At 33.1% G+C, this 14,524-nt stretch overlaps 1 protein-coding gene across 1 annotated transcript; it reads right to left on the bottom strand.

The window, feature by feature from the left end:
* Window positions 1-1,342: 1,342 nt before the first annotated feature.
* On the bottom strand, window positions 1,343-4,519 carry LOC137734768 (caffeoylshikimate esterase-like). Its single transcript, XM_068474053.1, has 8 exons — window positions 4,361-4,519; window positions 4,222-4,257; window positions 4,005-4,131; window positions 3,736-3,882; window positions 3,413-3,543; window positions 2,068-2,205; window positions 1,866-1,964; window positions 1,343-1,768 (listed from the first exon to the last, which is right to left on the bottom strand). Exons 1-8 carry the CDS (start codon window positions 4,361-4,363, stop codon window positions 1,490-1,492), a joined length of 960 nt encoding a protein of 319 aa, XP_068330154.1. The 5' UTR covers window positions 4,364-4,519; the 3' UTR covers window positions 1,343-1,489.
* Window positions 4,520-14,524: the final 10,005 nt, after the last annotated feature.

Here is a 14,524-nt window from a genome sequence, read left to right as displayed (position 1 = left end):
TTTAATTATGAATTTCAAGATAAAATGTACACCTTTTTTTTATTCTATGTGATGTGTTAGTAAACACAGAAAAAAAGTGAAATGATTCTCATACTTATATTTTACAGTCATTTTTACCTTCTATACATCATCTGTTAATTACTGTCAATTGATCTATTTCAATTCATTTGATCTGAATGCCGAAAATTAATAGAGATGTATAATATGTAAAAAAGAGTGAATAGCATCACCTATTAAAAAACAAAAACCTAGCCCCTATCTCCCTTTTCTCTCTTGCACAGAGTAAGTCACCAACTAGTCTTCAGCGTTGCCGACTCCTTCCTTGGGTTGGGGTTGGCTGGCAACCCCTTTCCCCTCTTCTCTTTTTCTTTTATTTTAATTATGCCTGTGCACTTTCGTAGTTTTCCTAGCGTTCTTCACTAATTTCGACATTCTTCGCTGTATTTCAGTGTTTATTACCATCTTTTATATCTTGACAAACCCAATTCCCAGCCTTCAACCCCCACCCCGCAAACATTCATCATCTTCCATCTTGATCATTTCCTCCTTCCCACTTGCCATCCCTCCCACAACCTCTGTTCAAAGCCAAGAGCAACGTACTTGGTTTGGTCAGCATAGCTCAGCCCTCAGTTCACGTCTCTGCACCCAACCGGCATGCCATAAATTCGGGGCCAAGCGAGCTGTAGTTTTGCCCAAAGAGAGGGTGTTTTAGATGCCCCTTTAGCCCCATCCCCTTCCCTTTTGTTTTGGTTTTGGTTCCACTTGCAGGGGCTTGTTTTGGTGGCGAATTTTGGTTGGGGGTTTTCTTTGTTGCTGGTTGTTTTGTGGTGCGATTCCTTAGTTGAATTCAACGCGGAGTTGGTTTTCTTCGGGTGATTACTTCTGTGGTCGTTGGCAAGGTGATGACATCGGTGGCGATCAACATTTGCTAGTTGCGGCTCTGGGTTTTTGTTATGTCTGCTTTTTGGTTGAATGGGCTTTGGCTATCTCCACTTTATTGGGCTAGTTTGTTGTATTTGTACTGAGCCTTTCTCATTCAATGAATTTGCTTGTTCTTTGTCCAAAAAAAAAAAAAAAAAAAAAAAATTAATGAAAAGGGTTTGAAAACTTTGAGTTTTAATATAAATGTGTTGTAAGTGAATAGTACCAGGAGTGACTTTTTAGAGTAAAAATGTTATTTTTCGTTAAAATGAACAGTACATTAAGTGTTTTGTTAAAACTTCAAAAAAAAAAAAAAAAAAAAAAAAAAAAGAAGAAGGTACCACCTATTTAGTAAACGTTTGTAACTCACCAAATGGTTACCATTTATGTTCTCTGCAATTAAACTTATATGCGTACGGAGTTGAAGGCTTGAAGCTACTTTTGTCATAACTTTTGTTTCTTCTGTATAATGAATATTACAACTGAAGCGTATTTGAATTTTACAAAAAAAACAGACAATTAACTAATAATATCCAGCCATCTCCTCCCTTGCATCTGTCTCGTTGATTTACTTTTTTACTTGGGGTAAATCGTCGTTTTCACGTTTTAACTCTCCTTCCAGCCTTGCATTTCCAAAATAACTCCTCTCATCCAACCAACTGATTATATCAGAAAAAACAACCTCAATGTTTTCAGGTGTTTCTCCATAGAGCAGTCCATGCCACATATCCGGGTACATCTTCAACGTCTTGTCATGGCTGGAGGCTACCTCATGGAGCTGTTTGCTGACGGATTTATCGGTAACCTTATCGTCTTCGCCATGGAGAACTATGAACGGCAACGTGACCTAATCAAAGTAGACAAGAACAAAAAACAAATTATTATACGTAACGTAAGGTCATGTATATCAGTAATGCCAAAGAAATTACACTTTGGTGCTGTACCTCGTCGAGTCTCTGTTCAAGATCCGAACTGACCCTCAAAAGTTCGTAGCCGGTTTGGAGACGAGGCCGGCCTTTATAGCAGTACGGGTTTTCTCTAACCTGTGATTAGGTTAGAATTATTAGCAATGGCCTGCATTTTTAATTTGGTTGATATATATTTGAAAAAATATATTATATATAAAAAATTATAATATACAAGTACCTGTTTTCTTATTTCGGGCATTTTGAAAGCGACATCAATAATATCATTTGTTGGGATTATTTTCCAGGTCGGAATGAACTTGCAGAGCTTTGTCAAAGCAGTGATCACTAATGGGGATGGCCTCAGCTCATCTGCAATCTGTAAATAAAATGGTTTTATAAGAGAAAACCAGAAAACGTCTCAGTTTAACTTTCATGATTTGGAGTTGAATGTAAAGTCCACTAACTAAATTATATTAATTATTAGTTTTAAAATAATGAGATTTTGAAAGTGAAAGACCGCCACACATTTTCCGTATGGACGGAGATAAAATAGAATAATACATATTTCTCCATTTCAAGGAAAGGGTTTAATTTCTAAATGATTTCAAAGGAAAAAACAAAAGTAGTTTGGAAAGGTGTGTGGATTCGAAAATTTGGGATGAGGTGGAGGTGCTACTACTTATTATAAATAGACAAAAGTAAGAGAGATAATACTTGTTAATGATAGGAGTGAAACAGATGCAATATATCACATTGTTTATTTTCGTAACTATAACACAAAAAGAGAGGAAGAAAAGGGATATTGGTGTTACTGTATTCACTCTTTTCTTTTGTGTGTGTTGTGATCATACACATAATGCTCCTTGTATAGAGTTATAACCGTGAATAATCATGAAAAATGAAATGAGTGCATTTTGAAAAATATCATACAACAACAATGCTACTATTTTTAAGTTTTCCCCACTTTTCATTTTTGGTTAAAATATGTAAGCATTCATTCCCACAACTTTTACAACACTACTAATATGTTTAATTATTCAGAATAATAAGGTCGGAAAGGCTCCTACTAATTTTTCGCTTTGCCTTTCTTGCAACAAAAAACAAAATAGTTTTCATCTAAAATATTTTACTTTAATAAGAGAATACGTTACAATGAGAAAATCCGTCGAGGATTAAAAAACCATACATATCAAACACTAACTAAGAAATAATGCTAAGAAAGTTGGATGTAAGCTCAGTTAAAATTGTGTTTTGTAATTAAAAAAAAAATGTTGAACAGAAATGTCATATGCTAAAATAGCACCCGATAAAGAAGAAGGCTTATCTAGATTGGTAAGGTTAAACACTATTTTCCTGGACTGATTCAAAGGGCTTCAAACCACAGAGATTTGGTCAACAAATTAATTTTAAAATAATAAAAATTTAAGAAAAGGTGTAATCATTTTGTTGGTGTCCAAATTCAATTTTTGCATAGGAACAAAATAAAGATTATAAAAAGAAATAAACCTACCAGAAACCGGTGCTGAAAAAACTCCAATGAGAGAAGTCCATAAAGAACGCGGAAACAAATTAGAAGCAAATACCTTACACATGGGCGCAACCAAAACCGCACCATCCCAAAACTCGGGCTTTTTCCTGTGCACCAGCAGAGCCACAGTTCCTCCCATTGACTCTCCCATTAGATACCTCATCTTTCCCTTGTTCTCTTTGCTCTCTGAATTTTCATCACAAATTAAAACCAATGACAAAAAAAGGGCACAAAAAGGAGTTGAAATTCTCTGTACATAATGTTAGTTAACATGTTATGTACTAATTTTATTGGCAAACAATCTATGATTTAAATAAATAAAGGTCATGTGCAGAGAAGAACTCTGAATTAGAGAGACAAGATTGCAAAAAATCTAACCACATATGTTTGTGAAGTGGTTGGTACAGTCATCCACCACATCATCAAAACTCTTCACGTAACCTTGTAGGCCTGCTGATTTTCCATGACCGTCATAGTCTATTCCATATATGGCAAAGCCTGCTTTGGCTAGCCTGATTGCGGTGCCTGATCAAAGTGGACAATTTTGAAACCTGTTAATTTTCAGGAGTACATATATAATATACATATGTTTTCTTTTGTGTATTTTTAGAGTTATAATTTGATGGGGAAAAAAGTTTGACACCGACTATTCATGGTGATGCTGCATTCCATGCCGTATCCATGGCAGATGAAAATTAATGCTTTGGGTTTGGTGTTATTCGGGAGCCATCTGCATGTGAAAAGCTTCATGCCTCTAGAATTTAAGATGTACTCCTGCAAATATATAAAAATTAATTAGAACTAAACACACAGAAAAGTATTTTCTAAAATAAGATCAAAACCCAATAGAGAACTAGGTCTGACCTCTTCATATTTGACACCATCCAATATGTCAGAGGCCTGCAGAAATCCAACAATTATAAGAAAACCAATACACAAAGAGATGAACGATGAGAGAGAATGGGAGAGGGAGAGGGGGAGAGAGAGAGAGAGAGAAACGAACCATGATGTGTAGAGTGCTTCAAATATTGGAAGAATCTGAGGTTTTTCTGGAAGACTGCTAATAGTATGATCAGTGAGAGAAAAATACGCAAAAATCAGATGGAATTTAACAAATTAGAATTTAGAGTGGACAGTATTAGGGACTTGAGGTTGTATAAAAGTAGAAACCAATGTATACATGTGTATAAATAGGCCTGCTTTGGAGTGATATATGGTCAACTTGGAATCCTACGTATATTTGGACTTTTGATAAGGTTGAGATAAAAATTATGAAGTGGAAAATAGAAGAAGAATAATGGATGTAGGTCGTGACTGTTATAGCTCAAACAAAAAAATAAATAAAAGATAATGCTTGTGTTTTTGTATGGAAACTTACTTGTCCATTTACTTATGATTGACGAACATTTACCATCTGAACATCATAATCATAATCGTTCATTCTCTTTATCATCATTTAAAGATCATATATGCAAAAAATTATTCAATTTAGAGATCTTTTAGCCATCATTCATATGCATAAAACAAATAAATGGTTCACCATGAGGATGTTACTTGTTTTCAAAACTGTTGATTGGTTTCACACGTATGGATGACTAAACGATCTCCAAATTGAATGTTTTTTTGCAGATATGATCTTAGATGAAAATAAAAAGAATGAACGATTTCGATTATGATGTTTGAACGGTAAAAGTTCATTAATTTAAGTGGAGGATAAGTAAGTACCCCGTGAGGAGACACAAGCATTATTCATAAATACATAACCGAAATATCATTAGCAAACTAATAAACGCTTGTTGCTAGTTATACACACAAAATTGACTACTAATACAGCTATAAACGCTTGTTGCTATCTAGAGACGCAAAACTGACTAGTAATATAGGTACAGATGCTTGTTGCTATTTAGATGCACAAAATTAGTCACTAATATAGTTGAAATTCACATCCAATAGTATGTCAATAAGTGTTTCAAGTTTATGTATCCAAATAATTTTTTATTTTAAATTAATTGATTCAACTTAATACACACTACAGTTGTAAAGCTGTTATTTTAATATGGGATCTTTTGATATAGGCGCCTCAGTTTTGAATTTTCTAGATCAAACATCCATGTATTTTAGTGATTTGATTAAACTTTTTTTTGTCACAATTTTGGTGCTATATGGACATTGTGTTGTAACAAATTTCCTATAATCTAGCCTTTTGATTACACTCTCCTCCATTATAGATAATTGTCAAAAAAAAAAAAATTGGTTAGATTCAAAATTATTTTCACAATAATGCTACAATTTAGCAATAATTATCTATGATTTAAGATATTTTCTTTCCAAAATAGTTTAAAATATTTTTAAATCCCCCAAAATCAAACATACCAAAATAATTTTTTTCTTTTAGTACGTTAAAAGAAAAGGATTGAGAATAATATAAAAGTACCAATACACAATGTGTACAAAATAAAACGTACCAAAATAAAAATAATGTACCAATATTAACAATATGTATCAAATCAAACGTACCAAAATTACAAATAAACGTACCAATTAATGATTTTTGTAAATTCAAACGTACCCACATATATTATATACGTAATGTATTGTACCTAATAATAATTTGTCAACAACTATACTTAAAAAAAAAAACAGCAAAAAAAAAAATATATATAATTTCACAAAAAAATTGAAAAAATTACACGGAGCTTTTATATTGATCACCAACTATTTGAAAAAGAAAAAAACCATTTGGAAAAAAGAAATAATATTAAATGTTTGCATAACAAAAAAAAAATGATCGAAAAAATATATTTGGAAGAAGAGAAAATATAGTTTAATTAATAATAACTCCACTAAATAAGGAAAAATGCATTATGCAGATAAAATGATAAATTCAAAAATTATTTTAATTTAAAAAATAGAGGTGACTATTTGTCAAAGTCCTTTAATCAAATTTTTAAAAAGGCACAGATGTTTAATATAGCATATAGATCCAAGTTCCAACCCAATTGGAAAAAGACTTTTAATTGCTTTGCTTAAACCTAGGATATGCATCTTTGAAACTCAAGCCAATTGGTAATATAATATTAAGGGCATCTAATAAATTAGGAATAATGTAGAGAGATTAAATTTGTGGACAAAGTTTTGAAAACTAAAATACATGGAAGTTGATAATTGGTTTATTACTTACACGTCGATAAACGTATTTATTCTTATTGGTGACACATCATTTAATTTCTAAATTTAGTTTCCAAATTTGATCACTCTACCATTGTAGTTCATACCAACAGACTGAGGGGTAGTTTATTTAGGGTTGTTAGTCTTTCATATAATATTAAAGTCATATGATAAACTAAAGTTGTAAAGCCGTTATCATCTTCACTCAAGGGGCAATGCACTCTTTGAATGATAATTTTCCATACGGTAGATAATTTTTAAGAAATTTTAACGAAAAACTTTCGGTACTGTTTATTTTAACGAAAAATCACATTTTTATACTAAAAAGTCAATCATGGTACTATTCATTTTACTTTTTATTTTGTTCTTTATCGTTAAAATTCAAAATTTTCAAACCATTTTTATTATTTTTCCTTAATTTATATGCTGTCATCTATGATTGTGTGGAGAGACATTAAATTGTGATCTGCCAAAAAATAACTAACTGAAAGGGACACTATAACTAACCGAGAGGGACACTATTGTGTTTGTATACGCAACTATTGATTTGAACCAAAATTGATGACATGGAGAGATCAGTTTTGTACATTGCAACCTAACTTGATCACGTTTTCCTTCTTACACACACACACACACATATATGATCTTGATCACGTCTTCTAGATTTATTTGATTTCTTTGGTCAAGGGTAATGGAAGTCAATAAAGTGCGTATTGGAAATGTAGGGCTTGCTGTATTAAGAGTAGTAATTAAGCTCATTCAGTGAGTAATTTGAATTTGTTTAAAATGTGCATTAAGGAAAACCAGATAAGAAGGAAAGGTGAGTGGGCAGATAAGTCTCCAAACTCCAATCCATTGGGCAAGTGGTTATGATTCTATATTTTTTTTATTACAAATGTTGGCATGGAGATGGAGAGTTTTTTTTTTTTTATTCTAATTTATTATTGTTAAGGGGAGCATCATGGTTCGTAATTATTATAATAATTTAGGATTGAAGAGAGTTTCAAAACGGAGATGCATGAATAGAAATTCAACATTCTATCTACTACAATATTGAACCACATGTGGAGATGACTAATTTCCAGAATATTTGAGGAAAAAAGAAAAAAAAAATCTATTATTTGGGGGTATGATTCATATTGTGGACAGCGGCCTTTGGGGTTTTGACTATACACATGGATCATGAGTTGCATGAGCATTTCCTATTTTAAGTTTCATTTATTTATTTTAATTTTTGGGCCGACGTGAAATATGTAATCTATATGCAAATGCAACCATGCACCTTAATTTGAGGCTTTAACCCTTCTAGTAAGAGTTTTTTTTTTTTTTCCTCTGCCAATAAAATAGTATCTTAAAGAGCTTGTAATTTAGTTGGTTAATAGTCATCAACATATATTCTCTTACACAAGAAGTTTCGAATTTCCGGGTTCAACCCTCTTTCAATTATCAATTGTACTATGCCAATTATTTATATGTTTTCAGTAAAAAAAATACTAGAAAAGATCTTGAAGAGAAGAAAATGTCAAAGCGGTTTGTAGTGAGGGTGCATTTTATCTACATGATTTGGACATTTATTCCATTCCCACCAAATAAATGACCCAAAAAAAAATGATCAATTTATATGAAAATATATAAAGAAAAGAAGCAGAAATTTGACATATTATTATTGACATTTAAAAAAAAAAATTATCATGCATGTTTTCAGTGTAAAAACGTAAAAGGAAAAGTTCTGAAAAAATGTTAGTACTAAAATTTGATAGGCTGTTTCTAATTACACAGTTGTGATGGAGATTTCATAAATATATACTAATAACTGATATAACAGAAATGCCACATAACATTATTCTAGCGATTGAGTTTGTTAATATAGTTAGAAGGGTATTATTGTAATTGGAATATATAACTATATAAGGAATTGTATAGATATCATTTTTTCAAGTTCAGTTGTATACATTTTCTCAAAACAATCAATACATTCTCTCCTGTTTGTTTCTCTGTATCATCTTCTTCTTCCTCTATACCAATTCTTCATCTTTTGCAATGTAGTTAACATATACAACGTATAATTATATAGTGGAATAGTGGTGTGTAAGATTTGGTTCTTAGCCCAACTACTATGTCTATTGATTGAAATAGTACAACACTCAAAGTGCACGTCTTTTAGTTGAAATGATGCAGACGTAACTTTGTCTAAGAGCCACGCACTTTCGCCAAAAAAAAGAAAAAGAAGAGCCATGCACTTTTAAATATTAGGTTTTGTAGTACTGGCAACGGTTCAGTCAAATTGAAACAGTGCCAAATTAAAGGCACCGGTGGTTTTGTAAACAGACGTGACCATTTGGACACTTCGAATTGATATGAATGGGGACACTTCGAATTGATATGAATGGGTGTCATGACATAAAATACATAACCGATGATGTCTGCCAGATTATTAACAGTTAGAAATTGTTCACAGAACAGTTTCTTATTGTCTTTATCTACATCTCAATCATACAATTTCTTTCTAATTATTTTTAAGAGAATACTTCGAATTTTGCTATTTACAAATTTTAAACTTTATTGTATCCTGTAATTTATTTACCAAGAATTTTTTAGCAAACTCATTTGAGTGAAGATAAATAACAATTTAAAGAAACGACTCAAGTCATACTTCAAAATTGCCTTTCATATTTTCCACATTAACACCAACAAGTTGTAGTTGGCTGATAGATTTAAGCTTTGTTTCCATCAACGTAAGCCAAAAAAAGTCGCATATATGCAGTATGCAGATGGCCTTGGGGCCTGCACAGGGGGAGGCATCTAGCTATATTACTTGTTCTTTTTCGCTGGTTATACATAGGGGAGGCCCTTAGCTATAGTTCTCATTCGTTGGTTATGTATATTATCGAACTGTTTGCAAACCCTAGCTCGAATGTACAAAGATTTCTTGACTTTTTACTCCAAAACCCTACAATGGAGACATGAAAAGGAAAAATCTTCTTGTTGTTGTTAGCTGTTACTTAGTCAAATCTTGCAATCGATCGGTGGACGATGATGATATAGTCAGATAGTGGCACCCTATTTAATTATATAATTAGCGTCATCTTCCAATGAATTCAAGTAGTAATGGCCATCTATTAATTTGATTAACATTTTGAAGGGTCGGCAATTTGGACTGAGGTGATCTCGATCTCCATAGCTTAATGATTATGTCAGAACATAAATCTATTTTGGAGTTTTTTGATATGGGTCCAAAATAACTAAAAATTAGATCTATTTCAAAAAGTGACCTATAAAATTAGACCTATTTCAAAATTTTCCATCTATTTTCCCTTATAGGAGTCCCTTCATAAGAAGGATCATATAGAGATGCAGGCACAGAGCAGGCAATGTTATGATTTGGGACAGAGAAGAAATAAATGTTTTTAACTGCTGGAGCGATAAGTTCTTTTTTGTCAAATTTCTTACATATTATTGTTAGCTCTTGCCATTCACTATAGGAGATTTTCCAAAATGCTTATCACACTAGCTTCCTCGGTGAACTTTTTTCTTATGTTTTTATATATTGTTAAGTGTTGTAGTAATTGATTAGTGGTAGTGACAAATAAATGAGGAAATGTTTAGCTCACGAGAATCACACCACAACATCAGTACTGAAATTCAACAACGATCACGAAGAAACTATGCGCATTTACGAATTTTTAAATAAAGACATTGATGAGATAATATTATCTAATGACAACAGTAATTACCCTAATTCTTTAATTAAAAGGTGATTAATCATTTTGAAAGATTCGTTAAGAGATTTGCAATCAAGATAGATCTTTAACATGTTGATGGTAGAGATTTGATCAAATTAAAGTACCTTTGGTGAAATGAATCAGATTTCCTTTCCACTACTTGACTTTTGGCAGATATCATCACTTTCATATACATTGCTTATATTGCAACTAGTTGGGGGGAAGCATGATTGTATCAGTCAATGCATGTGTCATGTGTCATGTGTCATGCTTTATTATCCATGATATCACTATCCTTATGCTTCAGAGAGGTTAGGGTTTGGTTTATATCGTTGTCAAATGAGAGATGTCTAAGCACCAGCTACAACTGCAGTACCAAGTTATAATTCGATTGATATAGGATGGGCCATATATAGGGTTTCAAATTGCATGATGATAGGATTTTTTGTACCTGCGCAAATAGGGTTAAAATCATTGAAAATACTTGCAAGAATACAAAGTCATTGTAGTATAATTGCTCATGCAAAGATTGTTTGACTAATTCGTAATTAAATCAACTCTTCATTAACTATTAAAACAGATTTTTATCAAAGATTTCAGATTTTGGAGTTTGAAAATATTGAATTAACAATTAAAGAAACCTAGAAGTTAGAAAATAAAGGCAGCAAACAGAAAAACGTTTTTTAATTAAAATCAATTTAGGGAAAGACTAGGGTTTAGCCGTCATCATCACAATCCTATGCAATTCTATCAATTACTTATGAATTTCCATATCCATGCTTTGAAGGTTAGGTTTTCCTAATGCATATTTTCCTTGTGATGTTCAAGCGAAAATGTATATCTAACATGCAATCCGTCTGTGATGTTCAGATCAAATATAAACATGCAAGACTCATCAAGCTTCGTGAAAACCCTTTGAAAAATCATGCAACCCTTAAGAGCGTGATGTTTGCCTTAAGTGAACTTACAATTACTAATCACAAGAAGCCCTCCTCAATTTCAGGGTGATGTTCCAACATAAATTGCATCAAATTACTTGTCTAAATACCCTAATGGTGATCAATCATTAAAATATATAGATAGTTTTAATCGCAGTGATTAATAATTCAAAGCAAGCATGCATCCATTCATAAGCAAATTAATAAAATTACATATTCATGCTAAGGTTCATGGCCTAACCCTAGCAAAATGAATTAGTTACGCATAGTCATAATTGAAATCATAGAAAATATTATTAAGAATAAAAGGAATGAAAACACCTTAAAGTAGAAAATCTTCATGAACCCTAGCAATCACTCTGTCTCCAAAATTTCATAAAAGAAAGCACAGTCCCAAACTAGGGTTGACTAAAACCTTAAATATCTTCCTCAAAGCCAGCCGCACAAACCCTAGGAACCAAGTCTCTTATTTCCACTAGGAAGCTAACTAATAATAAAATATATTAAAACATAAAGTCCTAATTAAGTTAGGATAAACTGCACAGAAACTGTCCATTCACGTTTTAGCCTCAAATCTCCTCCAAATCAGGTCCGAGATAGCTTGTTTTAAAGATCAGGATATTCTGAACACATCTCTACAAGACCACGAAACCATCTGAGATCATATTGGGCTCCAAAAACGCAAGTCAAGCCCAAAACGTCACTATTCTAGCACTGCACACTGCTCCTTTATTTTATCGCCAGAAAATAACTACTTGGTGGAAAAATCTGATATTTTGATACGATCAAGCCAAGTGACTCGCGAACGTCCTCCAACTGGAATTACTCCAAAATTCATCCATTTGATTATGTTTTGTTCTAGAGGAAGTCGAAAGTCCTATATTAGAAATACAATTCAAAGTATCAAAATTCTTCCAAAATATACTAAGAATAGGGTTAAATATATAATATAAAATCCGCTCATCACATGACTTTCTCACTACGTCAAGTTTCTAGGAGAGGTTATGGGTTTGGTTTATATCGTTGTTGAACGATCGATGCCCATGCACTAGCTACAGTTGCAGTACCAAGTTATAATTCAATTGATATAGGATGGGCCATATATAGGGTTTCAAATTGCATGACTTTCTCACTACGTCAACTTTTTAGGAGAGGTTATGAGTTTGGTTTATATTGTTGTCGAACGAGCGATGTCCATGCACCAACTACAGTTGTAGTACCAAGTTATAATTTGATTGATATATGATGGGCCATATATAGGGTTTCAAATTGCATGACTTTCTCACTACGTCAACTTTCTAGAGTTAACATTGCATGAACTTTGCTGCTATTTGTTTGGGTTAATATTTAACTTTGGACTTCAAGGGAAGAAAGCCTAAAAGAGCTCAATAAAGGAGATTTTGCCCGAGGCCTAGAGTCAAGCCCAGATACCCATCTCGAGACAATATGACGGCTTCCCATTTAATGCAAAGGTTAGGTGCTTAAAAGAGAAGTGACAACCGATGGAAATCTACCTACTCTCGACCCAAAAGTACTTTCTAAATGGTAGAACATGTAAAAATGTTGATGACTCACTACCCTTCAGTTGCTTTCGGGCAAGAGCAGAAATTGTACAGTCGGGTTAATTCGTCTATAAAAGGAGGAAGATGCCCCAGAGAAAAGGACACTCAACCAATCAAACAAACAAACATACAATTTGCCTCTTAGTCAAGCAAATACCCAGAAAGCTGTGTTTTGTCCAGATTCTGTACCTTTTCAGCCTTAGACTCCCCTTAGAAAGACATCTTTTGTCTAGTGTAAAAGCTTTGCTACGTTTTCTAAATGTTGTAGTATCGATTCTCTTATGTAAACTTGTTCACCACTCATCTTGCTTTAGTACTCAACCTTCTGTAACTACAAAGAGAATAGACCACAAGACATTTAAACATTGCCCGACAAGGTGAAATCTTGCCCGACTCTCTTTGTTTTGTCTTTAAGGTAATAGATCTGGTATTATGATGCATTCCCCAATTATATTCAAGTCATTTCCAGTCTTTTGATGAACCAAAGTTCCATCAATTCTCAGATCTGATTCACTTAGTGGTTTTACTGTCATAAGAAGACTAAATGTGAATTAAACTGATGACTTAATCAGATATGTACCTCCACCCTTTAAGCATACAAGATAACCAACTAAAAGTCCTTCATCCCAAGGTATAGAAAAGAATTTAATGTAGACTAAACCCATCTAGGACAATCATTTGATAACAAGAAGTCAGAATAACTTGGGGCGCAAGTAATCTCCTTAAACACACTTGTTCTACATCTGTCATGCTAAGATGGTAGTGGCACGCCTAAGCACTTAGTTAGTTTTGATTGTGAGCCTCAAGACCTACACCTAAGGCCCCACAAAGGTACCTTTCAGAACTAACTTTGTCCTCCTCTTGCAGCATCTCAACAAGTAGGAGCACGACAACCAACCAAGGTGCCAACTCTTTGGGGAGCAGTGTGCTCGAGCCAGAGACCCCTCTGAGTGAGATTTCCTACCCGAACACTATTATTGATATAAATTATAAATAATAGCATGTTGAACCAGCTACAAAGAAACTTCATAATTTGCTACTTACGCTGTTTAGGATGACCCTTTCCTACTAGCGTGCTGCTTGTTAGTCAAGACGATAAAATGGGCAAGGCTCAGTCTAGAATCATTATCTTGTAGTTTCTTTTCTTTTCGGCTTTGCCTCCTTGAATCCAATACAACAACATCAACAACAAAATCTTATGCTATTAAATGGGACTGCGCTCGACTTTGCCTTCTTGAAACCAATTAAGTAATCAAGATGGGCTTATAATGGTTGGATGCCATGACTGATGATGGTCAATGAGTTTCTGGATGAAGCCTTTTGTTCTTAGTCCCAATTCTCTCTCTTTTACATATAAGGAAAAAAGAAGGAAATTCTCCCTCTACCTTCATTCCCAATTTCGTTTTGAAATGGTTGCGAAGAAATTAACACCTTTTCACGAATGCTTATATTAAAATGATAACAATGTTTTATTATTTTAAAAATCAAATATTTTTTACCAAGTAGTACTACAATTTATTCATATTTTTCTTTATTTGTAAGTTAAAGTTATTGAGTTCGACTCATATGAATGACGAAGACGTATTATATTTCTATCGAGTTCAATACCTAGTTAGTGACAGACTCACTGTTTGGTCTAACCTAATCCCCCTATTTTATGGTTGAATATATCAAAAAAATATTTTATATCAAATACTTCTTATTCTATTGATTATGGTGATTGATAATTACTTCTCCAGCCAAAGCCAGAGTTGTAATCTTCTCATTCCTCTTTTCT

The sequence above is a fragment of the Pyrus communis genome, chromosome 5 (assembly GCF_963583255.1).
Source record: "Pyrus communis chromosome 5, drPyrComm1.1, whole genome shotgun sequence".
NCBI classification, from domain to species: domain Eukaryota; kingdom Viridiplantae; phylum Streptophyta; class Magnoliopsida; order Rosales; family Rosaceae; genus Pyrus; species Pyrus communis.
This window is presented reverse-complemented; position numbering and strand designations above follow the sequence as displayed.

Excerpts from the sequence above, each read along its gene's own strand:
- LOC137734768 (XM_068474053.1), bottom strand. Across the intron at positions 3,544-3,735 it reads CCACTTCACAAACATATGTG|AGAGCAAAGAGAACAAGGGA; the intron begins GTTAGATTTTTT and ends ATGAAAATTCAG. Across the intron at positions 2,206-3,412 it reads TGGTTGCGCCCATGTGTAAG|ATTGCAGATGAGCTGAGGCC; the intron begins GTATTTGCTTCT and ends TTTTATTTACAG.